This window comes from Schistocerca cancellata, chromosome 6 (assembly GCF_023864275.1).
Source record: "Schistocerca cancellata isolate TAMUIC-IGC-003103 chromosome 6, iqSchCanc2.1, whole genome shotgun sequence".
In the NCBI taxonomy this organism is placed as follows: Eukaryota; Metazoa; Arthropoda; class Insecta; order Orthoptera; family Acrididae; genus Schistocerca; species Schistocerca cancellata.
Genome location: NC_064631.1, coordinates 519,396,264 through 519,422,539, shown reverse-complemented (window position 1 = coordinate 519,422,539; position 26,276 = coordinate 519,396,264). Strand labels below are relative to the sequence as shown.

General features: G+C 40.9%; 1 protein-coding gene across 4 annotated transcripts in view; it reads left to right on the top strand.

Annotated features, from left to right (window-relative positions):
• Positions 1 to 26,276, top strand: part of LOC126190628 (membrane-bound transcription factor site-1 protease) — a 168,353-nt gene that overhangs the window by 115,124 nt on the left and 26,953 nt on the right. For all 4 annotated transcript variants that reach the window (XM_049931043.1, XM_049931044.1, XM_049931041.1 and 1 more), the window contains exons 7-10: positions 2,274 to 2,390; positions 2,628 to 2,765; positions 9,631 to 9,807; positions 22,450 to 22,839. In XM_049931043.1, the coding sequence (XP_049787000.1) occupies positions 2,274 to 2,390; positions 2,628 to 2,765; positions 9,631 to 9,807; positions 22,450 to 22,839 (822 nt within the window). The remainder of the gene's footprint in view (positions 1 to 2,273; positions 2,391 to 2,627; positions 2,766 to 9,630; positions 9,808 to 22,449; positions 22,840 to 26,276) is intronic.

Below are 26,276 nucleotides of genomic sequence, written 5' to 3'. Positions count from 1 at the left end.
TACAATATGTAATAAGTACAAATTTTCCACTTTTTTTGCTGATTGAACACCTTGTTCTAAGGAATTGTTTGAACATATATGACCATGATGTAACCATCACCATCCCTATTCTGCCATCCCTCCCCCTCCCCGCCCCAGCCTCCTCCTTACCCCCACCTGGTTACCTCTCCCATAATGCCCTGCTGCTTGCAGTCTGGCTCTAGCTGCCAGAGACTGCAGTTGTGTGTGTGTGGGGGGGGGGGGTGTATTTGCCTGAGTGTGTGCATTTGTATGTTGTCAACTTTTGACAAAGGTCGTGTTGGCCAGAAGCTAACACTCGAACAGTCTCTTTTGTTGTGCCTTTCTGCAACTCAGCATCTCACTGTGGTGAGTAGCAACTATTGTTTTCATTATGTTGTCACTCATTAGGTTTCACAGTTTGTTGTATTTCTGCTACAAAAATGTTATGGTTTTTCTTGGTGGGAGGATGATTATACTTCCCATCATCATTATGTTAAAAGTTGTAATCTATCAAAGGTCTAAAGTGAGGATCGAAAATAAATCTTGAAGCTTGGCCCTTTTTTAATATGCATTACTCTTGAAGCTACATCGTTTACATATGTGCCAGTAACACTTAAAATAACACCAGAAATGGCCAGTTTCCTAGACCCAATATGCTTCTAAGAGGCCAGTCTCCAAAGTGTTAAAGGGACAGTGACATTTCTCTCTGTCACATTTGATTTACAGCCTACTCGATTGCCACACTAAAAAAAGTTGGAAGTACAATCCCTAAAAGCACTAAATGTTTTAAAATGTGTTAGCCACAGTTCACAAGGAGTGGGATGAACCTGTTTGCTCCAGTCTTACAGAGCCTTCATGCAATCCCAGCTTTATTATGAGAACACTGTACGTGGATCTGCAAGAATGTCTAGTTTAAAAATTTTACGTGTAGTGCACTACGAGGAAATTAGTCTGACCAGTGGGCCTTTAGGACCAAATCTTTTCTGAACCTCTGTGCTGAAGCTAGTAAACTGCCACTTAATATACAGTGTCAATTCCTTATGGTGTGTTAAGCTTCTAAAATAATATTGACACCACTGACAGCTGCACTTCCACCATGGATCGACTGTAAGCAATGGCACCTTTTGAAGTCTGAACAAAGGGCTGCCTCTTAGACTTAGGTGTAGTTCATATCATGTCTTCTTAAGAGGCTCAGAAGTATTTTAGATTTGACAAACTTTGAGGAGGAAAGCACTCCAGATATAACTTTTAAGTTCTTATTTAATACATTTCAGGTAAGCACTACAAATTTCGTATAGTATACACTGATGGTCCAAAGCAAGGGAACTCTCTTGGCCATTCAGTCATTTTTTTCCAGTCATGTCTTCAGGATTTGCCTTCATAGTGAATACACTGCATTTAACAAAGCACAAAATTTTATATGCTGTCCTGGAGGTATAGCGAAAATATGGTTTCGTTTCTCTTCTGTTCTGATTTCCTAAGTGCCAGACAAGTATCATAGCAGATTTCAGTAAGGACAGTAAAAACACGACTATTATGTACACAACTCTGTATACGTCATAAAACATCACTAACACTTACAGCCACCCTGATTATTTCACTTACAGAATCTGTAATAACCCCTGTAGATGTTATTAGGTTCTTCACTGTAATAAATAAACCACCACCATCAGTGTCCAACAGAACCTTGTGACAGCTGTCTGCTCCTCTCTTTGAATACAGCATGTAATTGATCATGGATGTTTTCTCTAACCATAGAAACCTACATGTACACAATGTAAGTAATCTGCTACCCAGGTGACACCTTGTGTATAGTGCACATCTGATCCATTGTCGAGGGAGGGAGCTGCATTTCCCCACATTTTGCAGCAGGGGTGGAGGAGGGGGTGGTCAAGAAATCCACATTTGAGATTGTCATAGAATCATCCAAGCCTCTGATTTAAACTCTCCATCCAACTCCAAACTGGAGTGATTTATTGTCAAGAAATACACATTTGATATTGTTACTGAATCATCAAGTCTCTGATTTAAGCCCTTGACCCACTTCCTATCCAAAGTCTAAGAATGACCTCTTGCCTGTATTCAAACAAATCTGATATTTAGAAAACAAATCTAATTTGAACATTACATAGCAATTAGAATATTATGTTTTCTATTTGGTGTTTTGTTCATTAGCTCCAGTAAATATATTGTTTTCTCACTTTTAGTATTATTTTCCAATCATTTTAATCATAGTCAGACAAAGTTGTTAACCCATTGTGTGTTTCTTCTAGGACATTGAACAATCCTGCTGATCAGATGGATGTTATTGGTGTTGGTGGTATAAACTTTGAAGACCAGATAGCGAAATTTTCCTCTCGAGGAATGACAACTTGGGAATTACCACAAGGGTAATTATAAATATGCTACTTTCATATTTCTTCTTTTGAGAATTTATTGCCTTTCTTAGTACGTTTGCAAGCACTGAATGTGAAGATGGAGCAGTTGTAGAAAAAGGAATTAATTATGTGCCAATGCTCCCAAGGTTAATTTCAATGAATTATATGTATAAAAGTTATTCATAAAAATTAACTGCACCATACAATATTTAGACATTGAACTGTAAATGTTAATTAAACTTTTTTTAGGTATGGACGTGTAAAACCAGACATTGTAACGTATGGATCAACTGTTCGTGGATCAAGTATCAAGGGAGGATGTCGTACTCTTTCAGGAACTAGTGTTGCCTCTCCAGTTGTAGCTGGAGCTGTAACGCTTCTTATGAGGTATTAACTCACTAGCAGTGTATTCATGTATTCTAATTGTGCAATATAGGAACAGACTGTTTTTAAAAAATGCATCATATTGGGAAAAGGTATTCTAATAAGTGATATACACTGCACATTTTCTTTTATGAAAACAGTCATACAAGTGTAATAATTTGATACTCTCATTTACATGATTTCATTTGGCAAGTTATTCTATTGTGAAAGAAGAAGAAAGAAAAGAGAGTGCTTGCAACGTTAACGAAGTATAGGTTGTTGCCTATTAGTGTATGACTGTTGAAATGTGTCCTTTATGCTGTGACATTTTTTTAAAATTGATTAACTAATTACTACAGATTTGCTCCTGCATTCTGACAGAATGCGAATACAATGGAGCTCCTGAGCAACCTGACAGAAAACAACATGCAAACATGTTTTGAGCTGTGGAAGGAATAAATTCAGCATTTGTACTGAGATGAGTCTTTCCAGCCGTATTCTCATTTTTGTGTGTTATTCCTCACATGTGACATTCACAGATGGAACACAAGAGCACATGTTTAGTGACTGCTCATATATTACCACTGAGCTGCTCAGTTTGATTAAACTTTCCACAATGAAAGGTCATTGTTCAACGTAAAAATAAATCACTTTTCAGTATGCCTCAACAAATAGTTTCATTGAAATGGATTTATTGTTGGTGGTAACTCACTGTCTCCATTTTGACAGCTACCATCGATTTCAGACCAGGAAGTCCCTTCTATATGCTATCTAGCCACTCACAGTGATTGCATCTGCAATGATGAGCAGTCCTATCCAAATTTACCGGAGCATCTTGCTGAGGACTTCACAGATTGAAATAACCCTCCATGTCCAGAAACAGACCTCCTACAACTTGTCTCCACAGTCACCCACCATACACACTGACTGGCCACAAAGGAATGCCCTTTCCGCTCCCCTTTTGACTCATTAGATATCCAGGACTGATAGCAGTCATGGTGTGCAACTCATTGTGTCATACTTCTAGTGAGGCAAGCTATCCTACTCATAACATTGTTGATATTCCATTATACATAAATAATATTGTTGATATCCAACTGATTCATGTTCTCAGCCTGGGCTTTGACAACCTCTTATTGTGTTCTGAAATGAGAAATATCCTCCTGTGAGCGCACCAGTGGTTTTATTTGCCACTATCATTGTTGACTTGACTAGTTATGACGTCATAGGGGCTAGTCAAGCACCATCACTTAAAAGCCAATAAATTTAATACAGAATTGATCCTTAAACCTTCTTCAGTAAGTAGATAATTTAGTGAATGTATAGATGGGTGAAATAACTGGATAAATCGATAGGGTTAATGAATTTGATGCCATCAGAGGACTGTCGTTTAAACCATGTATATCTTTCTTGAATAATATTCACACCTACATGAATATATAGCTGCAAACACATTCCGCAAGCCACTGTATGCTGCATGGCAGAGGGTACCAGTCATTTTATTTCCTGTTCTACTTGCAAATGGAGCAAGGGAAAAATGACGTCTAAAAGCCTCAGTATGATCCCTAATTCCTTCTAACATATCCTCACGGTCTTTACGTGAAATGTACAATGATAGCAGTAGAATTGTTTTACAGTCAACTTCAAATGCTGGTCCTCTGAATTTTTTCAGTTGTGTCACGAAAAGAACGCCATCTTCCCTCAAGGGATTCCCATTTGAGTTCACGAAACATTTCAGTAATACTCGCTTGTTGATTGAACATACCAGTACAAATCTATCGACCTGCTTGTGAATTGCTAAACAATTACACATAATTAATGTATGTTGTGTGAGAAGACTATGAAATGCAGAAACATTTTTGAACAAGTTCATTTAACTGCACATTGAATCATTAAAATAAACAGTAAACACTCTAAAGTCCAAAAGTACAGATTCACACTATCACTTGTGACATAAAATAAAGTTTGTTGTGCTGATTAACCACTGTGAAAATATGCAAAAAGTCCATCAGTCAGGAATATAAGTATCAGCTGCATCAAACAGTTACATTTTGCAGCTTCCTAAAATCCCGTAAACAAAACTAAAGTTTGTAAAATTGCAAAAAATCAATCACCAAAAACACAGTCAAATAATATAATTCCAGTAATACAATCGTCAGACTTTATAAAAGTCATAACTATTATGTTACTTGAGATAGGAGCATGAACAATGTTCTATTGGAAAGAGCAAACTCTCAAGTTTCACCTGGTTCCAACTAGGTAGCAGCAGTGTGCGCCCACTTCAGTTCTAGTAAAAATGGTGTTGGGATAACAAAGCATTTTGTGTTCTACATTTTGCACAATGCAGGTGAGTAATAACTGTTAAGCGTGACTTTCATACTAGGTGTGGTGTGAATGCTCCTACAGCACAGAGTATTAGACGATGGCATGAACAGTTCCAAGAAACTGGTTTTTTGTATATAGACAAATTGCCAGGCTGCCCCCTGAGTGTCTGACACATACGTCGAACACATGTGCCATAGTTTCACAAGGAGTCCGCAGAAATCCATTCACTGTGCAGCTCGACAGCACAACATACCCTCGATGTCCATCTGGTGTTTGTTGCGTTGATGTTTACATGTGGAACCATACAAAATTCAGCTACTGCTAGCTCTTCATGACGGTGACAAACAACAATCTGTGGAGTTCTGTAATTTTGTTCTTGGCAAGATGGAAGATGACAGTTTTCTTCCATGCTTAGTGTTTAGTGAGAAGGTAACAGTCCATTTAAATTGAAAGGTGAACCATCACAATGTGAGAATAAGGGATACAGAACAACCACATGAAGTTGAACAACATGAGAGGTACTCTCCAAAATTTAATGCGTTTTGTGCAGTTTGACAGGAAAAGGTGTATGGCCAATTTTTCTTTGCCGAGAATACGTGTCTTGATATACTTGAGAACTTTCTTTTCCCACAGTTGGAGACTGATTTGAACGACTTCATTTATCAACAGGATGGGGCACAGCCATGCGGGTATTTGGATGTGCAAGAATTTTTAAATCAAAGGATTACTGGATTGGTCGCACTGGACCAAATGATTCAGCCCTACATTACTGGCCTTCAAGGTCACTGGGCCTGACTGTATGTGATTATTTCTTGTGGGGGGTTTATAAAAGATTCTGTTTATGTGCATCCATTACCATCAACAGTGAATGAACTGAGATATCGCATAACAGCAGCTGTGGAAGCTGTAACTCAAGGCATGCTCACTGCAGTGTGGGAACAATTCGTATACCGCTTTGACATATGCTGTGCATCTCAAGCTGGGGCATATTAAATAATTATGAAGAGGTATGAAACAAACTATTAAACACCTACAAAAAGGAATGAAAAAATCTTTTTGAGTTTCCCATTCATCAAAATACAAAATTCATTGAATATGTTTATTAGTTTCAGAGATATAGACATGCCAAATCGGAAAATTCTTTTTTATGCATTCTGTGTATAACTCGTGCAGCTTCTAAGACACACAGCCGTTTTGACCACAGCACCGTGGCCACCAAGCAGCAAAAAATTACACAAGACCAAAGACTGCCTGTGTCCTACAGCTCATTCCTAAATAACATTACTATATGTGACGTCATACAATACTGAATCCTTGCAGGATGCTTAAATACTGGTCACCTATTACGTCTAAAGCTTTTTGCACATATTTGTAAGATATTAGGATACAGTTAAAATGATTGCGGTCAGTATGTAGCCTCTTATTAAAATAACAACACATTATTACACAAATTATTAAAAATTTTTTAGTGTACTTCATTTTTCCTGTATCATGTTTGTAGGGTTTGTAATGTAGTTTCATTGAAAATGTGATATGCACACTTGGCCTTGGGAAAATCCCTGCATCCAGCATTTGGCAATTAGCCTGCCAGCATTTCTCAGCTCGTCAGTTGACCATTGCAAGCTATCAAAGCATTTACCACTGCCTGTACCCCCACAAGCTGACTTCTCATCATGTCACACTCCCTACCCCTCCCACTGTGGTATTCAGCTGCCCTCCTAACCTACACAATACTATTATTCTTCCCTGTCCCATCCCTGCTCCCAGTCTGTTGCTCAAGGGGTAGTATCCTTACACATGACCAAGATGCAAGACCTGTCACAGGTGTTTCCTGTCCCATCAAAGAAAAGGCTGCCTGTGAAAGCAGCCATAGGGTCAACCAACATAGCTGCAACTGCTGTGCAGCATTCTGTATGAACATGACCACAAGTATGTCTGTCCCCACGAAAGATCATCGCCAATTTTGCCCAAGAGACTGCCCGACCACATAGTTGCCAAGTGTCCCATTCTATATTATGTGTTTGACTTCAGTGACTGCTTCACAGCCCATGCCATTTGGATTCTTCCCACCAACACCAGCTTTTCTGAATTGCACAGTTGGGAACTCTCCCTGCAACACATCCTTGATTCCCATAACCATTTTGGCTGCAACCTGTGGTAGTCACTGCCGCTGTCGCCTTTCCTTCTCTCCCTTTAGCTTCACACAAACATACATCCTTGCCTGGACTCGCATTCGGGAGGACGACGGTTCAATCCCGTCTCCGGCCATCCTGATTTGGGTTTTCCGTGATTTCCCTAAATTGTTTCAGGCAAATGCCGGGATGGTTCCTTTGAAAGGGCACGGCCGATTTCCTTCCCAGTCCTTCCCTGACCCGAGCTTGCGCTCCGTCTCTAATGACCTCGTTGTCGACGGGACGTTAAACACTAACCACCACCACCACCACATCCTTGCCCCTCCCCCCCCCCCTCCCTTCTTCCCTATCTCTGCTTTCCTTATCCCCATTCTCTCCCCCACCAGCATAGCTCTCCCGATGCTCCACCCAGCAGCCCACCATGTGTACACTCGTACATGTAGTACAACAGTATCTTTCCTCACTCCCTCCTTGCCATCTCTCCTGCTACCCACCCCATGCCTCTTCTGTTTCCTCACTACCTACCCCAACTGAGATAACCACTCACTGCTGTGGCGCTACAGTGCCCAGAGACAACAGTGATCGTGTATTTTGAGTTGTGCTTGTATGAATATGTGTGTTTGTCTCTCATCTGATGAAGAGCTTTATCTGAAAGCTGGTATTTTCCAACAGTCTACCTACAAATGTGCCTGTCTGCTACTCAGTGCCTTCTGTTTGGTGAATAGTGATCTGTTATAATTCAAGGGCATAGTTTCAGTTTTAATTCTCTTGTTCTTTCTGTTTTGGCAAAATACACTAAATACTCACATGGATGACTGAACAGTAACAAACTGCAGTAGCTCAAATTACATACTCAGTGCTTGGAAAGACCCTGTAAGACCGTAGTAAAAGGGTAAGGCATTGAGTCCCCCGACAAATTTCAGTTCTCTGTACATATGCATATGAACTTCAATTTTTCTTTTGCTGTCCTGTATCCCCTACTCAGTACTGATCTTTGTACCAATTTGTATTCCTTTATGCTCTTCACCCTGCCTGTAACCCTGTGTTTGTTACTTCCCTATTTCTTTCATACTTACCTGCAAATTAGTTTCCATAATCTCTACTTGTATATTTCCATAGCTTTATTTACTAACTGGCAGGACACTGTGATGAAACATTGATGGCATTTTGGTCAACTACCCTGGTTTAGGCTTTCTAATCCAAGAACATAATCAGAACAACTCCTTTAATAAAACCTGTCAGTTTTCCCTAGTTCTAGACTGAATGCACTAGTGTATCACCTCATCATACCTTTCCTTTTTGTTCCCGCTACACTACTTTCCTCAAGCTTTCATTTTTCCTGCTTTTCTCTGCATTCAAGATGGAAAAAACTACCTCAGCTAACTAATTATATGTTCCATAGATAAAAGTAGAATTTCTGTCAAAATGATGTGGAATCATTTAGTTTACAGGCTGTGTATACATGATTTGTTTGTTTGTATGAATGGCTATGTACAAATACTAATAAGCCCAGTGGCTTAAAAAATGGCTCTGAGCACTATGGGACTCAACATCTTAGGTCATAAGTCCCCTAGAACTTAGAACTACTTAAACCTAACTAACCTAAGGACATCACACACACCCATGCCCGAGGCAGGATTCGAACCTGCGACCGTAGCAGTCCCGCGGCTCCGGACTGCAGCGCCAGAACCGCTAGACCACCGCGGCCGGCCCCAGTGGCTTAAATTGACTCAAAATGTACATATTAGTTTTGTCACTTCTGATGTTAAAACTAAAACACAGATTTAAAAATAAACATATTTTTCTCTACCATACTACACATGCTACCATTGCTTAATTAAATGGCTGTCAGTTGAAAGGAATTGTCCAGAAGAAATGATTTTATTTTAGATTTATTAGACAAATGATACAAGACTTGTAGGTGCATATTGAACTCATTTCTGAACCACTGTCAGCTTTAGTAAAGAGTAAAAAATGTCATTTTTCTTATGGTGCTGTAGCTGTATATATTAATATTCTTCTTCTAAAATTGCAGTGGACTGCTTATGACAAATTTCGTGCAATCAATACTCTATTCTGATCTGATGAGTTACCCACATGAAATTTTACCATGAGATGTTACTGAGTGGAAATATGCAAAATATGTTAATATGTTGATTCATTTATTTTCCATACTAGTAATTATGTGAAAATCAGAAGCTGCAAAGATGAGCTGTTGGACAAGCTCAGTAACAAGTTTCTTCCAGTTCAAATTTCCATCAGTATGCAATCCGCAAAATAAAGATTAATGCATCTGTCAGCCCTATTCCCATTTTTCCCCAACTGTGCAGATTGGTAACTAGGTACTTTCACTGTTTAGTTTCTGCTGTTTCATTTCTGAATTTAGAAGTACCATAATTCATTTGAAAACATGTTTGTTCTGATTATTTCAGTGGTGTCTTACATCGAGGAAATGTAATAAACCCAGCCAGTATGAAGCAGGCGCTAATGGCATCTGCTCGTAGATTACCTGGTGTGAATATGTTCGAGCAAGGACATGGGAAGCTTGACTTGTTGAAGGCATTTCACATACTCAACAGTTACAAGCCACAGGCTAGCTTGAGTCCAAGGTATGATCTTTGTGTGACTGTGATAGTAAGAATGTTGCGATATGCCTACAATATGAAAAACTTGTCAACTCAATTGTGTGTAGAATCATCCAAATGTACCTACTGGCTATACAGAAACACTATTGAAGTTTTATTTGTTTCATTTCATGTTTATAACAATGAAAATAATCAGTTTCTGATTATATAATGTAATTGGATACATCAAATATCTACTCACCAAGTGGCAGCAGAACACACACACACAAAAAGGCTTAACATATGCAGACATTTGGAGCCACTGACTCCGGATGCTTGTGTAAGTTCCACATTTTTGTGTGTGTATTTTCTTGCCGCTGCTCAGCGAGTAGAATTCCCCCTCTCCTCCCCCGAGACTGCTACAGGTACAGATCGATAATATGTAGCATGAGACCAAATGGTCTTAACTGTATTATTTACGTTTATTAACAGTGAATGCTTATATTGATTAAATTGATGTTCAGATGTTCTCTCTCTCTCTCTCTCTCTCTCTCTCTCTCTCTCTCTCTCTCTCACACACACAAACACACACACACACACGCACACGCACAAGCACAATTTTAGTCTGTTCTTCTTCCAATGCCATATCAATTTTTGTCCATGATGATGGATTCCACACTCTAAAACAGGTCACAAATACTCCGTAACTTTGAAGGAAGGTAGAAGTCAGTGTGGGCCACACAGTCTGTTCACAAGAAGAGCGAATTCTGACGGCAGTGTGGGGAGCGGAGTAAGCTCACTTAGATTCTCGATGGGAGAAGAACAGTGAGAAAGGGAAAAGCTGCACTAGCATCAAGCTGTGTTGGCAATGCTGTTGTAGCAGATGTCAACTGCTATGTATTGCATGTTTACGAAAGTAAATGCTGAGGCAAGGGTGTAATAAAAGTAGAATCAGAATCGATAGTTCCATGTTGAATGATGGTGCTTGTTGCTACTAATTCCATATCATTTCTCATAGGCAATTTGAAATTACAAAGAACCAGTAGTAGAACCCTATGTTGTGGCATTAGAAATAGATTGAGTAAAATTTTAATCACTTATTCAGATATGTAGTGCTGAGTAGTAAGTACGCATAAATCACTCAGAATCAGTCTCATTATGCCCCTCATCTGTGCATGACACATTATTGCTCTTACTGTCAGACTCAACGGTATTAATAATTTTTTGTTTGTTGCAAATTCGACAACACCCTCATGCCTCTAGTAGTATTCTTCCAGTTGTTATACCTTCCTACAGTATATTTTCCATCTGTCAGCAGTTACCAATGGCAGGGATTCACATGCAGTCTTAAACAGAGTGTTTTTGGACATGCCACCTGTAGTGTTGCACTTTGTACACAAGGTTTTTATTTTTGCCCATGCAAGCTCTACCGCACTCACATCATAATTATAGGGTGGGAAGCAGACAACTGTGTGTCCTTTCTGTTTTGGCATTTTGTCAATCACATTTTTTTAGCAGGTCTGTGTTCTTGGCAAACCACCTTTCAGAGTTTTCAGAATACATTTAACCATGAAACTTACTGGCAGATTAAAACTGTGTGCCGGACTGAGACTCGAACTCAGGACCTTTGTCGTTAACCATTTGCATTTAACCATGGTAATCACTTTCTAGTAGATTCAGACTAGACTTTTAAATGAGCGTCCCTGATGAACGCCTTCCATGATCCAACATTTCCAATAATAACAACATTATGAAAAGAATAGATTGCTATTCACTGTAAAGATGACATGTTAAGTTGCAAACAGGCACTACAAAAAGACTGTTACATGTTGAACTTTCGGCCAAAGCCTTCTTTAGAAAAGAAAACCCCCATTCACATAAAAAAGCACATCTCATTCACACATGACCACTTTCTCTGACCGCTCCAGCCAGATTGAAACTGTTGTGTTGATCAAAAGCAGCGGTCTGGAGATTCGGGTGGAGAAGGGGGAGAGATAACAGGCAGCAGTTGGGGGAAGAGGTGTCAGCAACTCCTGGTGGAGCATTCAGGGACTAGATGGCAGCAGGGGACAAGGCGGCCAGATGCATTGGAGGGGGGGGGGGGGGCAGCAGTAAAAGAGAGGAACAGAGAAGAGAAAAAGACCAGTGGATTCATTGTCAGAGAGAAGTGCACAATGAGGGTGAGGAGTTGTGAATTGGAACAAGGTGATAGGGTAGAGGAAGTGGAAACTGTTTGGTGGAGGCTGTGGAGACAGTAGGTTACGGTAGGTTGAGGAGAGAGAATTTTGGGAGTGGAAAATGTGTTGTGAAGATAATTCCGACCTGTGCGGGTCAGAAAGGCTAGTGGTTGAGGGGAGGATTCAGACGGCCTGGATAGTGAAACAGAAATTTAAATGAAGTAGATTATGTTCATCCTGGTAGACTGCTGGTTGGTAGTCATGCCATTATAAAAAGTTGTGCAATGGTTGGAGCAGAGTTGTTATATGACACAGCTGCTTTCACAGGTGGTCTGCCCTCTGATTGGGTAGGATAAGCCTCTGACAGGACTGGAATAAGAGATACTGGGTGGGTGGATTGGGTAGTTCTTGCACCTGGGTCTTCCAAAAAAATATGATCCTAGTGCCAAGCAGTCGAGATTGGGATTAGGAGTAGCAAAGGGATGGAGTAGGATGTTGTGGAGGTTGGGTGGGTGACAGAACACAACTTTTGGAGGGGAGGGAAGGATCTTAGGTAAAATGTCCTTCATTTCAAGGCATGATGATAGATAACCAAAGCCTTGATGAAGGATGTAGTTCAATTTTTCCAGTGCCTTGGTCTCAGAGAAAGTGCCTGTCTGTGAAGGCCTATGTGAGACCTTCAGCATACTGGAGAAGGGAGGTCTAGTCATGGCAGATACACCATCCCTTCATGACCAGGCTGTACGAGAGGGAGTTTTTGGCGTGGAAGGGATAGCAGCTGTCAAAATGTAGGTACTGTTGATGGTAGGTTTGGGAAGGTACACAAACAAATTCACAGTAAGCCATGGGTTGCCACATGACACCCTCCTATGCCAACCTGATCATGGGCCGTCTAGAGGAAACCACCCCTTCATGACTAGGCTGTACGAGAGGGAGTTTTTGGCGTGGAAGGGATAGCAGCTGTCAAAATGTAGGTACTGTTGATGGTAGGTTTGGGAAGGTACACAAACAAATTCACAGTAAGCCGTGGGTTGCCACATGACACCCTCCTATGCCAACCTGATCATGGGCCGTCTAGAGGAAACATTTCTAGCCTCTCAAAACCCCAAACCCCGTGGTCTGGTTCAGGTTCATTGATGATATCTTCATGATCTGGACTCAGGGCCAAGACGTACTATTGTCATACCTTTACAACCTCAACACCTTCTCTCCCATCCACTTCACCTGGTCCTCCTCAACCCAGCATGCCACCTTGGACATCAGTATCCTCCTCTCTCATGGCTCCATCCACACCTCTGTCCACATTAAACCCACCAACCACAAACAGTAGTTGCATTTTGGCTGCTGTCCTCCCTTCCACATGAAAAAATTTCTCCATATGATCTGGCCACGTGGGGATGGCATATCAACTGTCTTGCCCAGTATGCTGAAGGTCTCACAATGGTCTTTACAGACAGGCACATCCTACAGACCTGGTCTGCAAATAGATTTCCTGTGCCATATCCCCACACACCCCCAATCTTCCCACCACCCGAAGAACTAGCTACAAAGGAGCTCCTCTTTGTCACATGTACCATTCCAGACTAGAACAACTGAACCACATCCTTCGTCTGGTCATTGATTATCTGTAATGGTGCCCTGAAATGGGAAACATCCTACCCAAGATTCTATCCTCCCCTCCTAAAGCGGTGTTCCATTTCCCATCCAACCTCCACAACATCCTAGTCAATCCCTCTGCCACTCCCATCCCTTGCCAAGGGAATTGTATCTCTGTGAAAGGCCCAGGAGCAAGACCTGTTAAATCCAACCACCCAGTACCTCTTATTCCAGTCCTGTTACAGGCTTATGCTACCCCATCAGAGGCCAAGCCACCTGTGAAAGCAGCCACGTGATATACCACCTCTGCTCCAGTCATTGCACAGCTGTTTGTACATTGGTATGACTGCCAATCAGCTGTCCACCAGGATGAATGGCCAGTACCAAACTATGGCCAAGAGCAGAGTGGACCACCCTGTGGCACAACATGCAGCTGAACACAACATACGTGATATCAATTCCTGATTCACAACCCGGGCCATCTGGATCCTCCCCTCCACCACCAATTTTTCTGATCTGCGCAGATTGGTATTACCCTCGCAACACACTCTCTGCTCCCAAAATTGTCACTACTCAACCTACAGTAACCTACTGTCCCCTCAACCTCCACCCAACAGTTTTTGCCCTATATGTCCTATCACCTCCTTCTGACTCAAGTCCTCTCACCCTCTTTGTGCGCCACTCTCTGCCAATGCCCACACCAGGCTTTCTCTCTTCTCTACTCTCTCCTTTTCCACACCTCATTCCTCTCCCCTAAATGATAAACTCGGTGTTGGTGCAGAAGCCATACACATTGCCGAAAAATGTTATGCTCTAACTTCTTTCAGAATAGGAACTGGACCGATGCTGCAAATTTGTGTACTTATCAAATATTTTGGTTTAGTGTTCACCATCTTCAAAGTAGAACCCATTGAACTTCATAGTAGATAGATAGCAGCTTTATTATAAAACTGAAAAGCCAGCAACTTTTCAAAGTATCAGCTTTCTTTTTGATGTAATTAGTTAAATGTAGATGGCAGAAGCATAATAGCAATAAGCAATAGAGTGATAGTGTATTATTAATATTGTGTACAGATTAAGTTTCTGTGGTACCTATGCCTTATCTTGTATACCTTTACTCATTCCACATCTACGTTGTTATGAGAGGTCCTAGCCACACGACATTTCATTTCATCCATGGAACATGATGAATGAACGTGCGTGCGTGCGTGCGTGTGTGAATGAACTTGTGTCCATTCCTCATACTGTTTGAAACATTCTGAGTGTCCTTTTCTGTGAGGCTGCACAGTTTTGACTTATTAGCAAGCTGTCATCAGATGATTTGAAGATGCAGACAAGTTGCTATCTGATATATTCAAATTATCTGATGGCGATTTGGTAACAAGTCAAAACTGGTGTATTATACCAGTAGTGCAATGTGAAGCTGAAAAACATAATAAAAAGTTCATTAAGGTTCATTTGAACAGTTCAAGAGATCAATCAGAAACCCAAATACTTAATAACAAAAATCTGACTTTGCATGTTTTTAGCATATCTGTGCATCTTTCTGTGTGTCTTTGCATATTTTTTATTTGTCTTTCTTCTTATCCAGGGCCTCACACAGCTGTCAATATCTGTTTTGCTCATTTCCGCATCATTCCCATTTCCCTTACACCATTCCTGCCACAATGGACTCCCTGCTCTGTCTTTTTGTACTGGTTCAGAAAAGTATTACTTTCCCTGGCTAAAACCTAGTCCCACATCATAACATTCCGTGAGTCCCTGGCCCTCACAAACCTGGTACTGCAAAAACACATCTCCATGGCACAGGAATCCCAGAACCACTTCAGCTTCCTTCGCAAGGTACTTTTACTGTGCAGTCCATGCTCCATACATCACATCTCTGAAATAGAATCTGTTGTTCTCCACCACCTGGAGGAGTGTTCCAGACACCACCTCCATAAGTTACCCAACCTGCTAAACGTCCTACCTCGATGCACCACTATCCAATCCTTATCCTACCCACAGTGTTCCTCCTCATCCACCCCTCATAGCATCTAAAGCCTGCCTAGCCTACCTTTTCAACTTGTCATGTCCCCCAAAGCTCTCTACCAACACTCTACCAAGTCTGGAGCCGAAACATTCCCATAACACTTTGCACCAAAACTGTCAGCTCCGCAGACTATGCAAAGGCTGCACCTTCAGCCCTTAACCCAAATTTAATCTCACTGTACTTTTCAAAGACCCACTCTCCTTCTCCTGATACCTGCAATAGAATAAATTCTTTGCCACAAATCCCTCCAACCAAAACCAATGTAATTCCGGCATTGACCCCACCTCTCCCAGTTCATACCACCATCCAACCATGATCTTCCTCCCCCCCCCCCCCCTACCACCTAACCACCTGCTGTCACCTTCCAGGAATTCCTTATCTCCAACTTGGCTTAGGCATCCTTCCCCAGGCCCATCCTCTGAATACCAACATTTCAGCAGAAGAAAGAATGGTCATAGACAACCTCAAAACAAATCCTGACCTGATCATACTATTTGCAGACAAACTTTCCACCACTGTTGTTATAAATCACAGCACTACCTGGCAGAAGGCCTCTGCCAATTATCTGATTCCTCCACCCTTAAACTCTGCCAAAGTGATCCCATCCCAGAAGTCCATCACAAACTCCAACCGGCTTAATGCCTTAGTCCCTTCTCAGAACTCTCCACTAAATCCATTTCCCCACTCACCCCCATGACACCCTGCACATCCATCTTCTACTCCCAAATAATTCACAAACCCGACAATCCCGAACGCGCCATTGTGGCTGCTTATTGTGGCTGCTTATTGTGGCCCCACTGAAAGAATTGTAGCCCTTATTGACCAGCATCTCCAACCAGTTACCCATCTTTTAGCCTCCCACATCAAAGGTATCAACCATTTCCTTCACCATCCCCACCCCTTTACCACCTGGATCCCTACTTGTCACTGTTGGTTACATCTTCTCACCCACCCACTTCACCTGTGAGAGTCTTACCAAGGCCTTCACAGACAGGCACCAACTGGAACAACTGAACCACATCCTTCAACACAGCTTTGATTTGCCAAGAAATAAGGGACATCCTACCCAAAATCCTTCCCGCCCCTCCTAAATTGGTGTTCTGTTACCTACCCTATCTCCACAACATCCTAGTCCATCCCTATGGCACTCCCAATCCCAAACCCTTGCCACAATGATCATATCCCTGTGGAAGACTCAGATACAAGACCTGCCCAAGCACTTTCTATTCCACTCCTGTCACAGGTTCATTCTACCCCATCACAGACTGGACCACTTGCAAAAACAACCATGTCATTTACCAGCTCTGCTGCAATCATTGTACTGGTTTTTATATTTGTATGAGTACCAACCAGCTGTCTGCCATGAGGACCAGCCACTGCCAAACTGTGTCCAAGAGTAAAGCAGATCACCCTGTGGCACAACATGCAGCTGAGCATAACACACTTGATTCCAGTGGCTGCTTCACTCCCCATGCCATCTGGATCTTCCCATTCATCACCAACCTTTCTGAACTGCGCATATGGAAGTTACCCTTACAACGCATTCTCTGCTTCCACAATTACCCCAGCCTCAATCTATGTCCCCACACCCTCCACTCAACAGTTTCCATGTCCTCTATCCTGTCATCTCCTTCCCATCATAGTCTCCCAGCCTCTTTGTTTGCCACCTTCTGCCAGTGCAACCGCCCATCTTTCCCTGCTCCTTTCCTCTTCGCTCTTTTTTTCCCCACCTCCCTGCCCCACAGCCTCCTGAAGCTGTACCTGTTGGCATTCTAGTCCCTGCAAACTCTGCCAGGCAGCATTCTTCTGTCCTTCCACCCATACACTAAATCCTTTCCCCTTCCCCACCCCCTCCAGATTGCTGCTGCCATCCCACGTAATAGTTGCATTCTGGTCCGAGCTGCCATAGTTGGCAATCATGTGGGTGTGAGGTGTGCTTGCTTACATTTGTGAATGGTGTGTGTTTCTCTTCTGCTAATGAGGGCTGTCACCAAAATCTATGCGTAAGTGTCTTTTGACTGTGCCTGTTTGCAACTTAATGTGTCTTCTTTACAGTAAATAACAGTCTATCTTTTCCTGGATTGTTGACATTATGGATGCTGTTAAAAGAAATTTGAGCTATGAGGTAAGAAAGGTGTCATAGATGTTAGTGTTTAAGTATAAATGGCTGACTTTAGAGGCAAAGTAATTCAAATGGAATTGCCAGAATTGTTTATAGGATGTCTTTCTCTAAAGATAGTTATAAAAAACCTGGAAGAATACTTGTAATTATTCTTCAGAAGGGAAGAGACTAACAAGACACAAAAAAAAACTTCAACTCTGTCAGTTTCCTGTCCGTGATGTATAAGATATTCTCTAAAATTATCACCAAGCTAATAGAAAGAAAAATGCATTTTAATCAGGTGTAGGGACAAGCTCACTTTAGAGGTTGACAATCTGTAAGTTGTGAATGAAATCATAGAAATTGAGCAGTGGCTATGAATTACTGCTTTTCCTGCCGTCTAGAGGAAGCTTTTTGACTCATTTTTTGACCAAATCTGTACACACAAACCTTGTAAAACAATGCACGATTCAACCTATGTTAGTAAACTGTGGAATATATATGTGAGTACTACAGCTTTGGTTAGACATCATCGAGATTGTAAGAAATTCAAAATTGAAATAGCAATTAGGTGGGTAGTTTCTATATCACCAAAACAATTCTCAGCAGTAGTAAAAAAAATCTTTCAGATTATTACATTGGGAGAACACAGGACATATACAAATCGCCTTCATTTTGCTTATGCTAGTGTACTGTTTGTCTGAATACAGATGAACTTCAATGATGAGTGGTTGGACTTCATAGACCAAATATGAAAGTAGACCTGGAAAACAAGTATAACAAAATTAGATTATTATGTTGAAAAGAAGAAAGCAGAGAAAAAGTGACCTAGACTGTGTTTTGTAAGCCAAATAGGGTTTTAAAAATGTAAGTTTAACTTGTTCTGAACTGAAAAGTTGGTGTGCATTACTATTTCTGATATGTCAGTGAATCATGGACTTTGTCAGAAAACCATTCGAAACTTGAGAGTTGCTCAGAAAGAAGTTTAGATATATGATGGGAAATGGAGAAAGAGTAAAATGACCAGATGGACTAGAGAACACATGGATGTGGAAGACATAATTATGATTGCAGCCAAAACTATATGGATGTGGGTGAGCCTTCTGTCAAGCCGAATTGATGGTGAAAAGAAAAGACAGTGACAGAACCTAAAGGAAGATACACAGATCAGATTGGAAAAAGTATGATAGGAATATGATAAATATAGCTGAGGAATGTAAATAAGTTTTGTAATACTTTCCTTTATTGTTCCCATCTCTTTATGTTGTGCTGTAAATCATATTCAGATGGCACAAATGGATGAATTGTTGTTTGCCAAAGGTGAAATCTGAGTGCCTGTCTCGGTTCAGATTAGTTTCAGTGTGATGTGAGTCAGCATCACTGAAAGCACACAGCTGATGATTGATAATTTCCGTCTGTATTGTTTCAGAAAGTAAAGAAATACTGGCAGAGGTATGAAACCACATGCTACTTGAGTGAGTATGTCATTGGAGATAGTATAAAGTGTGCTAAACGATGCCATGCTGTTGTTCAATTTGACATTGTTAACAACTTATTCCTCTGTATCCTCCTCTCTAAAGTGTGGCAGTTACCCACATTAAGAGTCAAACCACAGTGGTGGGTTGTCATAATAAAAAGTCCCAAAAGCTGGGAGTCCGTAATTTTCCATCTACATTATTGAAGTACAACTGTTATAAACCTTAGGACACATCTGTATTGTCATGAAATCAGTAACTGCAAATAAAGCACCTTCGTACAGCTGTGCGGATTTTCGAAACAACTCATTATTCTTCACTTTTTAATTGTTATAATTTTTATGACAACTTGAATGATTATTGAGTGTCGGTTGTTGTTGTTGTTGTTGTTGTTGTTGTTGATAACATAAAACTGATGGACCAGTCAATTCGAAGTCAAATAAAGAGATTCACTACAGGTACAGATCGATAATATGCAGCATGAGACCAAATGATCTTAACTGTATTATTTACATTTATTAACAGTGAGTGCTTATATTGATTAAATTTATGTTCAGATGTGTTCTCTCTCTCTCTCTCTCTCTCTCTCTCTCTCACACACACACACACACATTGTGTGTGTGTGTGTGTGTGTGTGTGTGTGTGTGTGTGTGTGTCAGTCACTTAAGTGTTTTGCACTGCTACCAAACAAAAGTAGTTGTGCATTTGTTTATATGCTGAAGAGCCAAAGAAACTGGTACACCTGCCTAATATCGTGTAGGGTTCCCCCAAGCATGCAGAAGTGCCGCAACATAATATGGCAAGGTCTCGCCTAATGTCTGAACTAGTGTTGTAGGGAATTGCACTATAAATCCTGCAGCGCTGTCCATAAATCCATAAGAGTGTGAGGGGGTGTAGATCTCGTATGAACAGCATGTGGCAAGGCATCCCAGACATGCTCAACAATGTTCCTGTCTGGGGTGTTTGGTGACCAGCAGAGGTGTTTAAATTCAGAAGTGTTCCTGGAGCCACTTAGTAGCAGTTCTGGATGTGTGAGGTGTTGCATTGCCCTGCTGGAATTGCCCAAATCAGCTGGAATGCACAATGGACATGAATGGATGCAGGTGTTCAGACAGGATGCTTATGTACGTGTCATCGGTCAGAGTCGTACCTAGACAAATCAGAGGTCCCATATCACTCCAGCTGCACAAGCCCCACACCATTTCAGAGCCTCCACCAGCTTGAACAGTCCTCTGTTGACATGCAAGGTCCACGCATTCATGAGGTAGTCTCCATACCCATACACATCCATCTGCTCGATAAAATTTGAAACGAGACTCGTCCAACCAGGCAACAGGTTTCCAGTTGATGAACAGTCCAATGTCGGTGTTGATGGGCCCAGGCAAGGCGTTAAGCTTTGTGTCGTGCAATAATCAAGGGAACACAAGTGAGCCTTCGGCTCCAAAAGCTCATAGTTCGTACGCTGACACTTGTTGATGGCCCAGCATTGAAACCTGCAGCAGTTTGCGGAAGGGTTGCATTCTGTCACACTGAATGATTTTCTTCAGTCGTTTTTGGTCTCGGTCTTGGAGGATCTTTTTCCAGATTCAGTGATGTCAGAGTTTTGATGTTTTACTGGATTCCTGATATTCATAGAACACTTGTGAAATGATCATACAGGAAAATCCCCACTTCATCACTACTTCAGATATTCTGTATCCCATCGCCCGTGTGCCGACTATAACATCACGTTCAGGTTCACTTAAATCTTGATAAACTGCCATTGTAGCAGCCGTAACTGACCTAACAACTGCACCAGACACATGTTGTCTTATAAAGGCATTGCTGACTGCAGTGCCGTATTCTGCCCATTTACATTCATCTGTATTTGAATACGCATGCCTATACCAGTTTCTTTGGTGCTTCAGTGTAGAAATAAAATTTTTCACCCATTGTGTGTATACACTGATCATCCAGAACATTATGACCACCAACCAACTTTTATATTAACCCATCCATGCGATAACAGCATCACCTGGTGAGGAATGACTGCTAGTCAGACACAAGCACAGTACATGTAGTATCAATGAGTGTTCATACTGTATGTAGAAGGCAGAGGGCACACAATCGATCTGCTTTTGACTGAAGGCAGATTGTGATGGCCCAGAGGCTCATCATGAGTATTTTGGAAACTGCACGACTTGTTGGGTGTTCAAGGAGTGCTGTGGTGAATGCCTTCAACACATGGCAAAACCATGGTGAAACCATACCCCGATATCATGGGGTTGGGTGGCCAGCCCTCATTACAAAAGTTGGACGTCGTAGGCTGGGCAGACTGGTAAAATAGGACAGACAGTGAACTGTGGCAGAACTAACATCAGACTTTAGTGCTGGGCAGAGTACAAGTGTGGCTGAACACCAAGGGAACCGAACACTCTTAACAATGGGCTTCTGTAACTGACGACTCATGCCTGTGCCAATGTTAACACAACAACATTGGCAATTATGACTGAATGGGCATATGGACTTTGGTGTAGTGACAGAGCATTGTGTCGTCTGGTGAGTCCTGACACCTTCATCATCATGCTTACCTTCTTCATAATGCTGACGCGAGGGTGCAAATATGTCATTTTCCAGGGAAACAGCTCCTTGACACCTGTGTGCAGTAAAGAGACAAGTTGGCAGTGGCTCCAGTATACTCTGGGGAACATTCACACGGACATCCACAGGTCCAGTGGATCTCATGCAAGGCAACATGACGGCCAAGGAGTATCGTACACTGGTTGCAGACACCGTGTAGACCCCTTCCTGACAACCATTTTTCCTGACAGCAGTGGCATTTTTCAACAAGATAATGCACCATGTCACAAGGCAAGGAGTGTTCTGGAGTGGTTTGAGGAAAACAGTGGCGAGTTCCAATTGATGTTCTGAGTCTCCAACTCACCATATCTGAACACAGTTGAACACATCTGGGATGTGATTGAATGTGGTGTCAGAGCTCATTGCCGCCCCCCCCCTACCCGGAATTTACGGGAATTAGGTGATTTGTGTGTGCAGATGTGGTGCCAGCTCCCTCCTACCGAGGCCTCACTGCTTGCATGCCATGACTCATCACTGCTGTTATTTGTACCAAAGGTGGACGTACCAGCTATTAAGTAGGTGGTCATAATGTTCTGGCTGATTAGTGTATAAACCATCTGAATGTTTTATGGTTTTAGTCTTTCTTCCTCTGTTTTTGGTACATAATTTGCTATCTGAAGAATGTCTTTCACATCCCTAATATTGTCACAAACAAAAGTTTCCATATATTTTGTACCTTCTTTGCAGCTACATAGATCTCAGTGAGTGCCAGTACATGTGGCCATACTGCACACAACCGCTCTACTACGGGGCCATGCCAACCATTGTAAATGTGACCATTCTTAATGGTCTGGGTGTCTCAGGTCGGGTGACAGAGGTACGGTGGCATCCGTATACTCCACAGTTTGGACACCACCTTGATGTGTCATTAACACACTCTGAACTTCTGTGGCCATGGTCCGGCTGGCTGGCAATCAGTATTTCTGTTGCAAGAGCAGCTGCAGGTTGGGAAGGAATTGCACAGGGACATATAACAGTCTCAGTAGAGTCACCACCTGAAGATGGAGAGACAGATTCTCGACATTCTTCTGTTAATCTGTCCATCAAGGCTAAAATTGTGCCAACACCACCACGTCAGTAAGTACTAAAATTCAGTAAAGAAATTACATAGATTAACTATGACATACTAAAGTCCACTGCATGTCTGAAAATACATTTCATTGTTCTTCCTGATGCTTAAGACACACCAAATCCTTTACTATACGGGAAGAGGTGCCATTGATATCAACCCAGTTTGGTTGTAGAAACATGTTCACACATGTTGCATAACAGTGTAAGTCAAGTCCACAGTTTGATACCCAGAATATTTGTTTATACAGCTAGTTAAAATAGTTCCAATAGATGAACTTGTATACAGTGCTATGATAAAATTGTTTGTTTTGGATTCATAATCACCAATGGCAGTACATCCAAAGTTCTTGAAGGCTTACAAAGAATGAACTCCATCATTTTGAACAGTTAAGAAACAGGCAGCTAAATTTAGATGTGTTAAACTTTCTCTTGGAGTACACCCATGTGAAGGACGTCCCAGAAATTTAACCATAATGGAAAATTAATGAAGGCTGACTGTCAGAGAGTAGACAGTAGTCTTAATATAATTTATTAATTTTCTTTTTAATTTAAAAAAAATTAGTGCCTAGACCACAATTTTCCCCCCTTATGCAATTAAAGCATAATAACTAGTTTCAGTTGCTTTCTGAAACCATCCTCAGTTTGTAAAAAGCAGAGGAAAATTAGCGCAAGAAAATTTTGTACAATAAAGTAGGATATAAAACAATGTATAACAGCTGAACGAAATTCATAAGGAGAGCCAATGCCAATAGCAAAAGTGAACTTGTAACAAATCCACTTAATAATATTGTGTAAGTAATAAGTTATTGCTTTTACAGCTAAGTAACATATGACTTATACAATACTGTTAAATGGATTTGTTACATGTGTGGTTGATTTTCCTCTATTTGTTTAAGATCTGAAGGTGGTTCTGCAGAAAGCAACTGAAACTAGTTATTGTGCTTTAACAATATTAAGGGAAAACATTGCAGTCTAGGCATTAATTTTTTTTTTAAATTAGAAAAATTTATTTAGTAAACAACGGAAAATATTGTGGTATCTCTACAACTGAATTAATTGAGCTTGTAATGTGACAGTCTCCTTTCTCTTTTGTACATGCTATGTATGCTTAGTTTACTTTTTGTACACACACTTGCATCAGATTTTGACTGCTATTATTAATGCCATTGTTGCTGTTGTATCTGTGTCATTGAGCAGAGACCCACCACTTGAACCTCACCACTAAATATTGGCAATTGGACGAGGCTGGGCTGAGGTTAATTTACTGAAAGTCATAAAAGTAATAAGTATTTCAACACAAAGAATTTAGAAAAAGTTAAAATTGGCATAAACTAGGTGAAGAGGAAAAAAACCTTGAATGAATCACACCGGGAATAATTATGAATCACACCGGGAATAATTATAAAACTGTATTCACAATGCAGCTGAACTTCATCACCAAGTAGCTGCAATTGGAAGAATCATGTTTCAGTACTTGCATACCATATTCACATGCACGCAAATGGAATCATGTGAGTTAAGCTACTCATTACTAATACAATACGTACGATTCAGTCTCTACAGCACAAAGTGGCTTTTAAGTTAAATAATGCAAAGCTACTCTCATGTAATGCAGCAATACAAAACATTTAAATGATGTGGTGAAACGTTCAGCTTTATTAATGATTTTTATATTAATTTAGTTGTGACCACATTTGTTTTTTGACAGCACAGCACAGAAAGATGTATTTGTGGCTCAGGTCAAATGAAAAACCATGTACACATACTTAACACACAATTTCACTATCTTCGTTACTTTAACTTTAAATATACAGACAAGGTTTGGGCTTGCACAGTTTGTGATTGCCCTCATAGCAGCAGTAACAATATAGACATGTTACCAAAATGCATATAATGCAGATTTTGTGGTCATCATCTTCCTTCCTTACATGATTAATCAAGCCTGTGCTATATAGGTCAATAGGCACGTTTACATCTCTGTGGACATGGTTGAAGGCCAGTGAATTTAGATTTTAGGTTAACCTCAGATTCTTATCCTGCTAGCTATACACTTGCTATACAGTTTGTAGTTTGGGGTAGGACAGTCTGCAGATTAGCAGTCAGTGGTATCGGTTCAGTAACATTGTTTTCTGGCTACAGTAAATAATGCCTTCCTGACCACTCACTTCAAGAAGGTACATTTATCATAGTTCCTTGCATTTATCATAGTTCCTTGCAAACAGTGTAAGTTTTGAATTTATAATGTTTCTGTTTACATTGTCTGCAGTAAATTTTTACACTTAACCCATTGCGGCTGCTATGTCCAAATTTCTAGTCTGCCCGACCGGCTCAGTCTTTCTGACCAGCTAAAGAGGTGAAGGTATTGTGCACCTCACTGGCAGATGGCTGACTCAGCCCTACTACCGCTGCAGGCTTCGGCTACTGTCAGCTAATCGCATGTTCCAGTGCACATAGAACCACTCTTCAATAATATTCTTTAAATCGGTGTCACACTGTACAGTCACAGTGGTTGCTGTTTTTTATAACCACAAAAGAGAGCTTCAAAACTAATTCAGGGTTTCTATTATAAGTTTTTTCTAGGCTAGGAAAAAGTTTGTTTAGAAAATGGTAAGAACGTTTTTACTTGTGGTAGGAAAATTATGTAACTTAGGGTTTACACTAGAAATGTACATGCCTACAACCCATAAAAAGCTCATTAATATTGGACCAATACTTTTCAAGATATTAAGTTCTAAAGTGAGCAGTTCCTAGAGAAGTCGCCAAAAACTCAAACTGTCTTCTGTTCTGTTCAGCTGTGAGTGTTGCAGAGAAACTGCACATATTTTGCTGCACTGCTAGGCTTTTGCAACATCTGATGCATGAGATGTGTAGGATAGCGCATGCCCTTTTCCGTTATCTATGTTTGTATCACATGTACACTCGACAGAAAAAAAGTGGGTCAAGCCTGAATTCCAACGTGTAGGCTGCACCTGAATGTACGCAACCAACATAGCATATCTGTGTTGCACATCGTCGCAACCCTCCACAGTACAGTCATTGTAAGATACAAAATTGGCACCGCTAGAGACTACTAGAGAACACCAGTCTTTATGACAGTCCATCCAAATGTAAAGTAACACCACGATAGTACAGAAGAGATCAGACAGTCCTTAACATTTGTAAACTAAACTTAATTACAGTAAGTGATGTTTCAAACGTTATGGGACAACTAATTTTGTCACAAATCATTCAGTAATCCTTAGGCACAATTAAATATTTGAGACAGTATATGGATTTATAAAGTTGTATGGCAATTGGAAACAAGTTCTTTGCTGTCTAAAAGGTTTACCCAACATATGCTGAATGTCGTTCAACATTCAACGGGGAGTGGTTTTGCATCAACTTTATGTAATACTAAGAGTTAAAAGAAAACGTGATTAACGGCGGCAAGCACTCTACGGAAA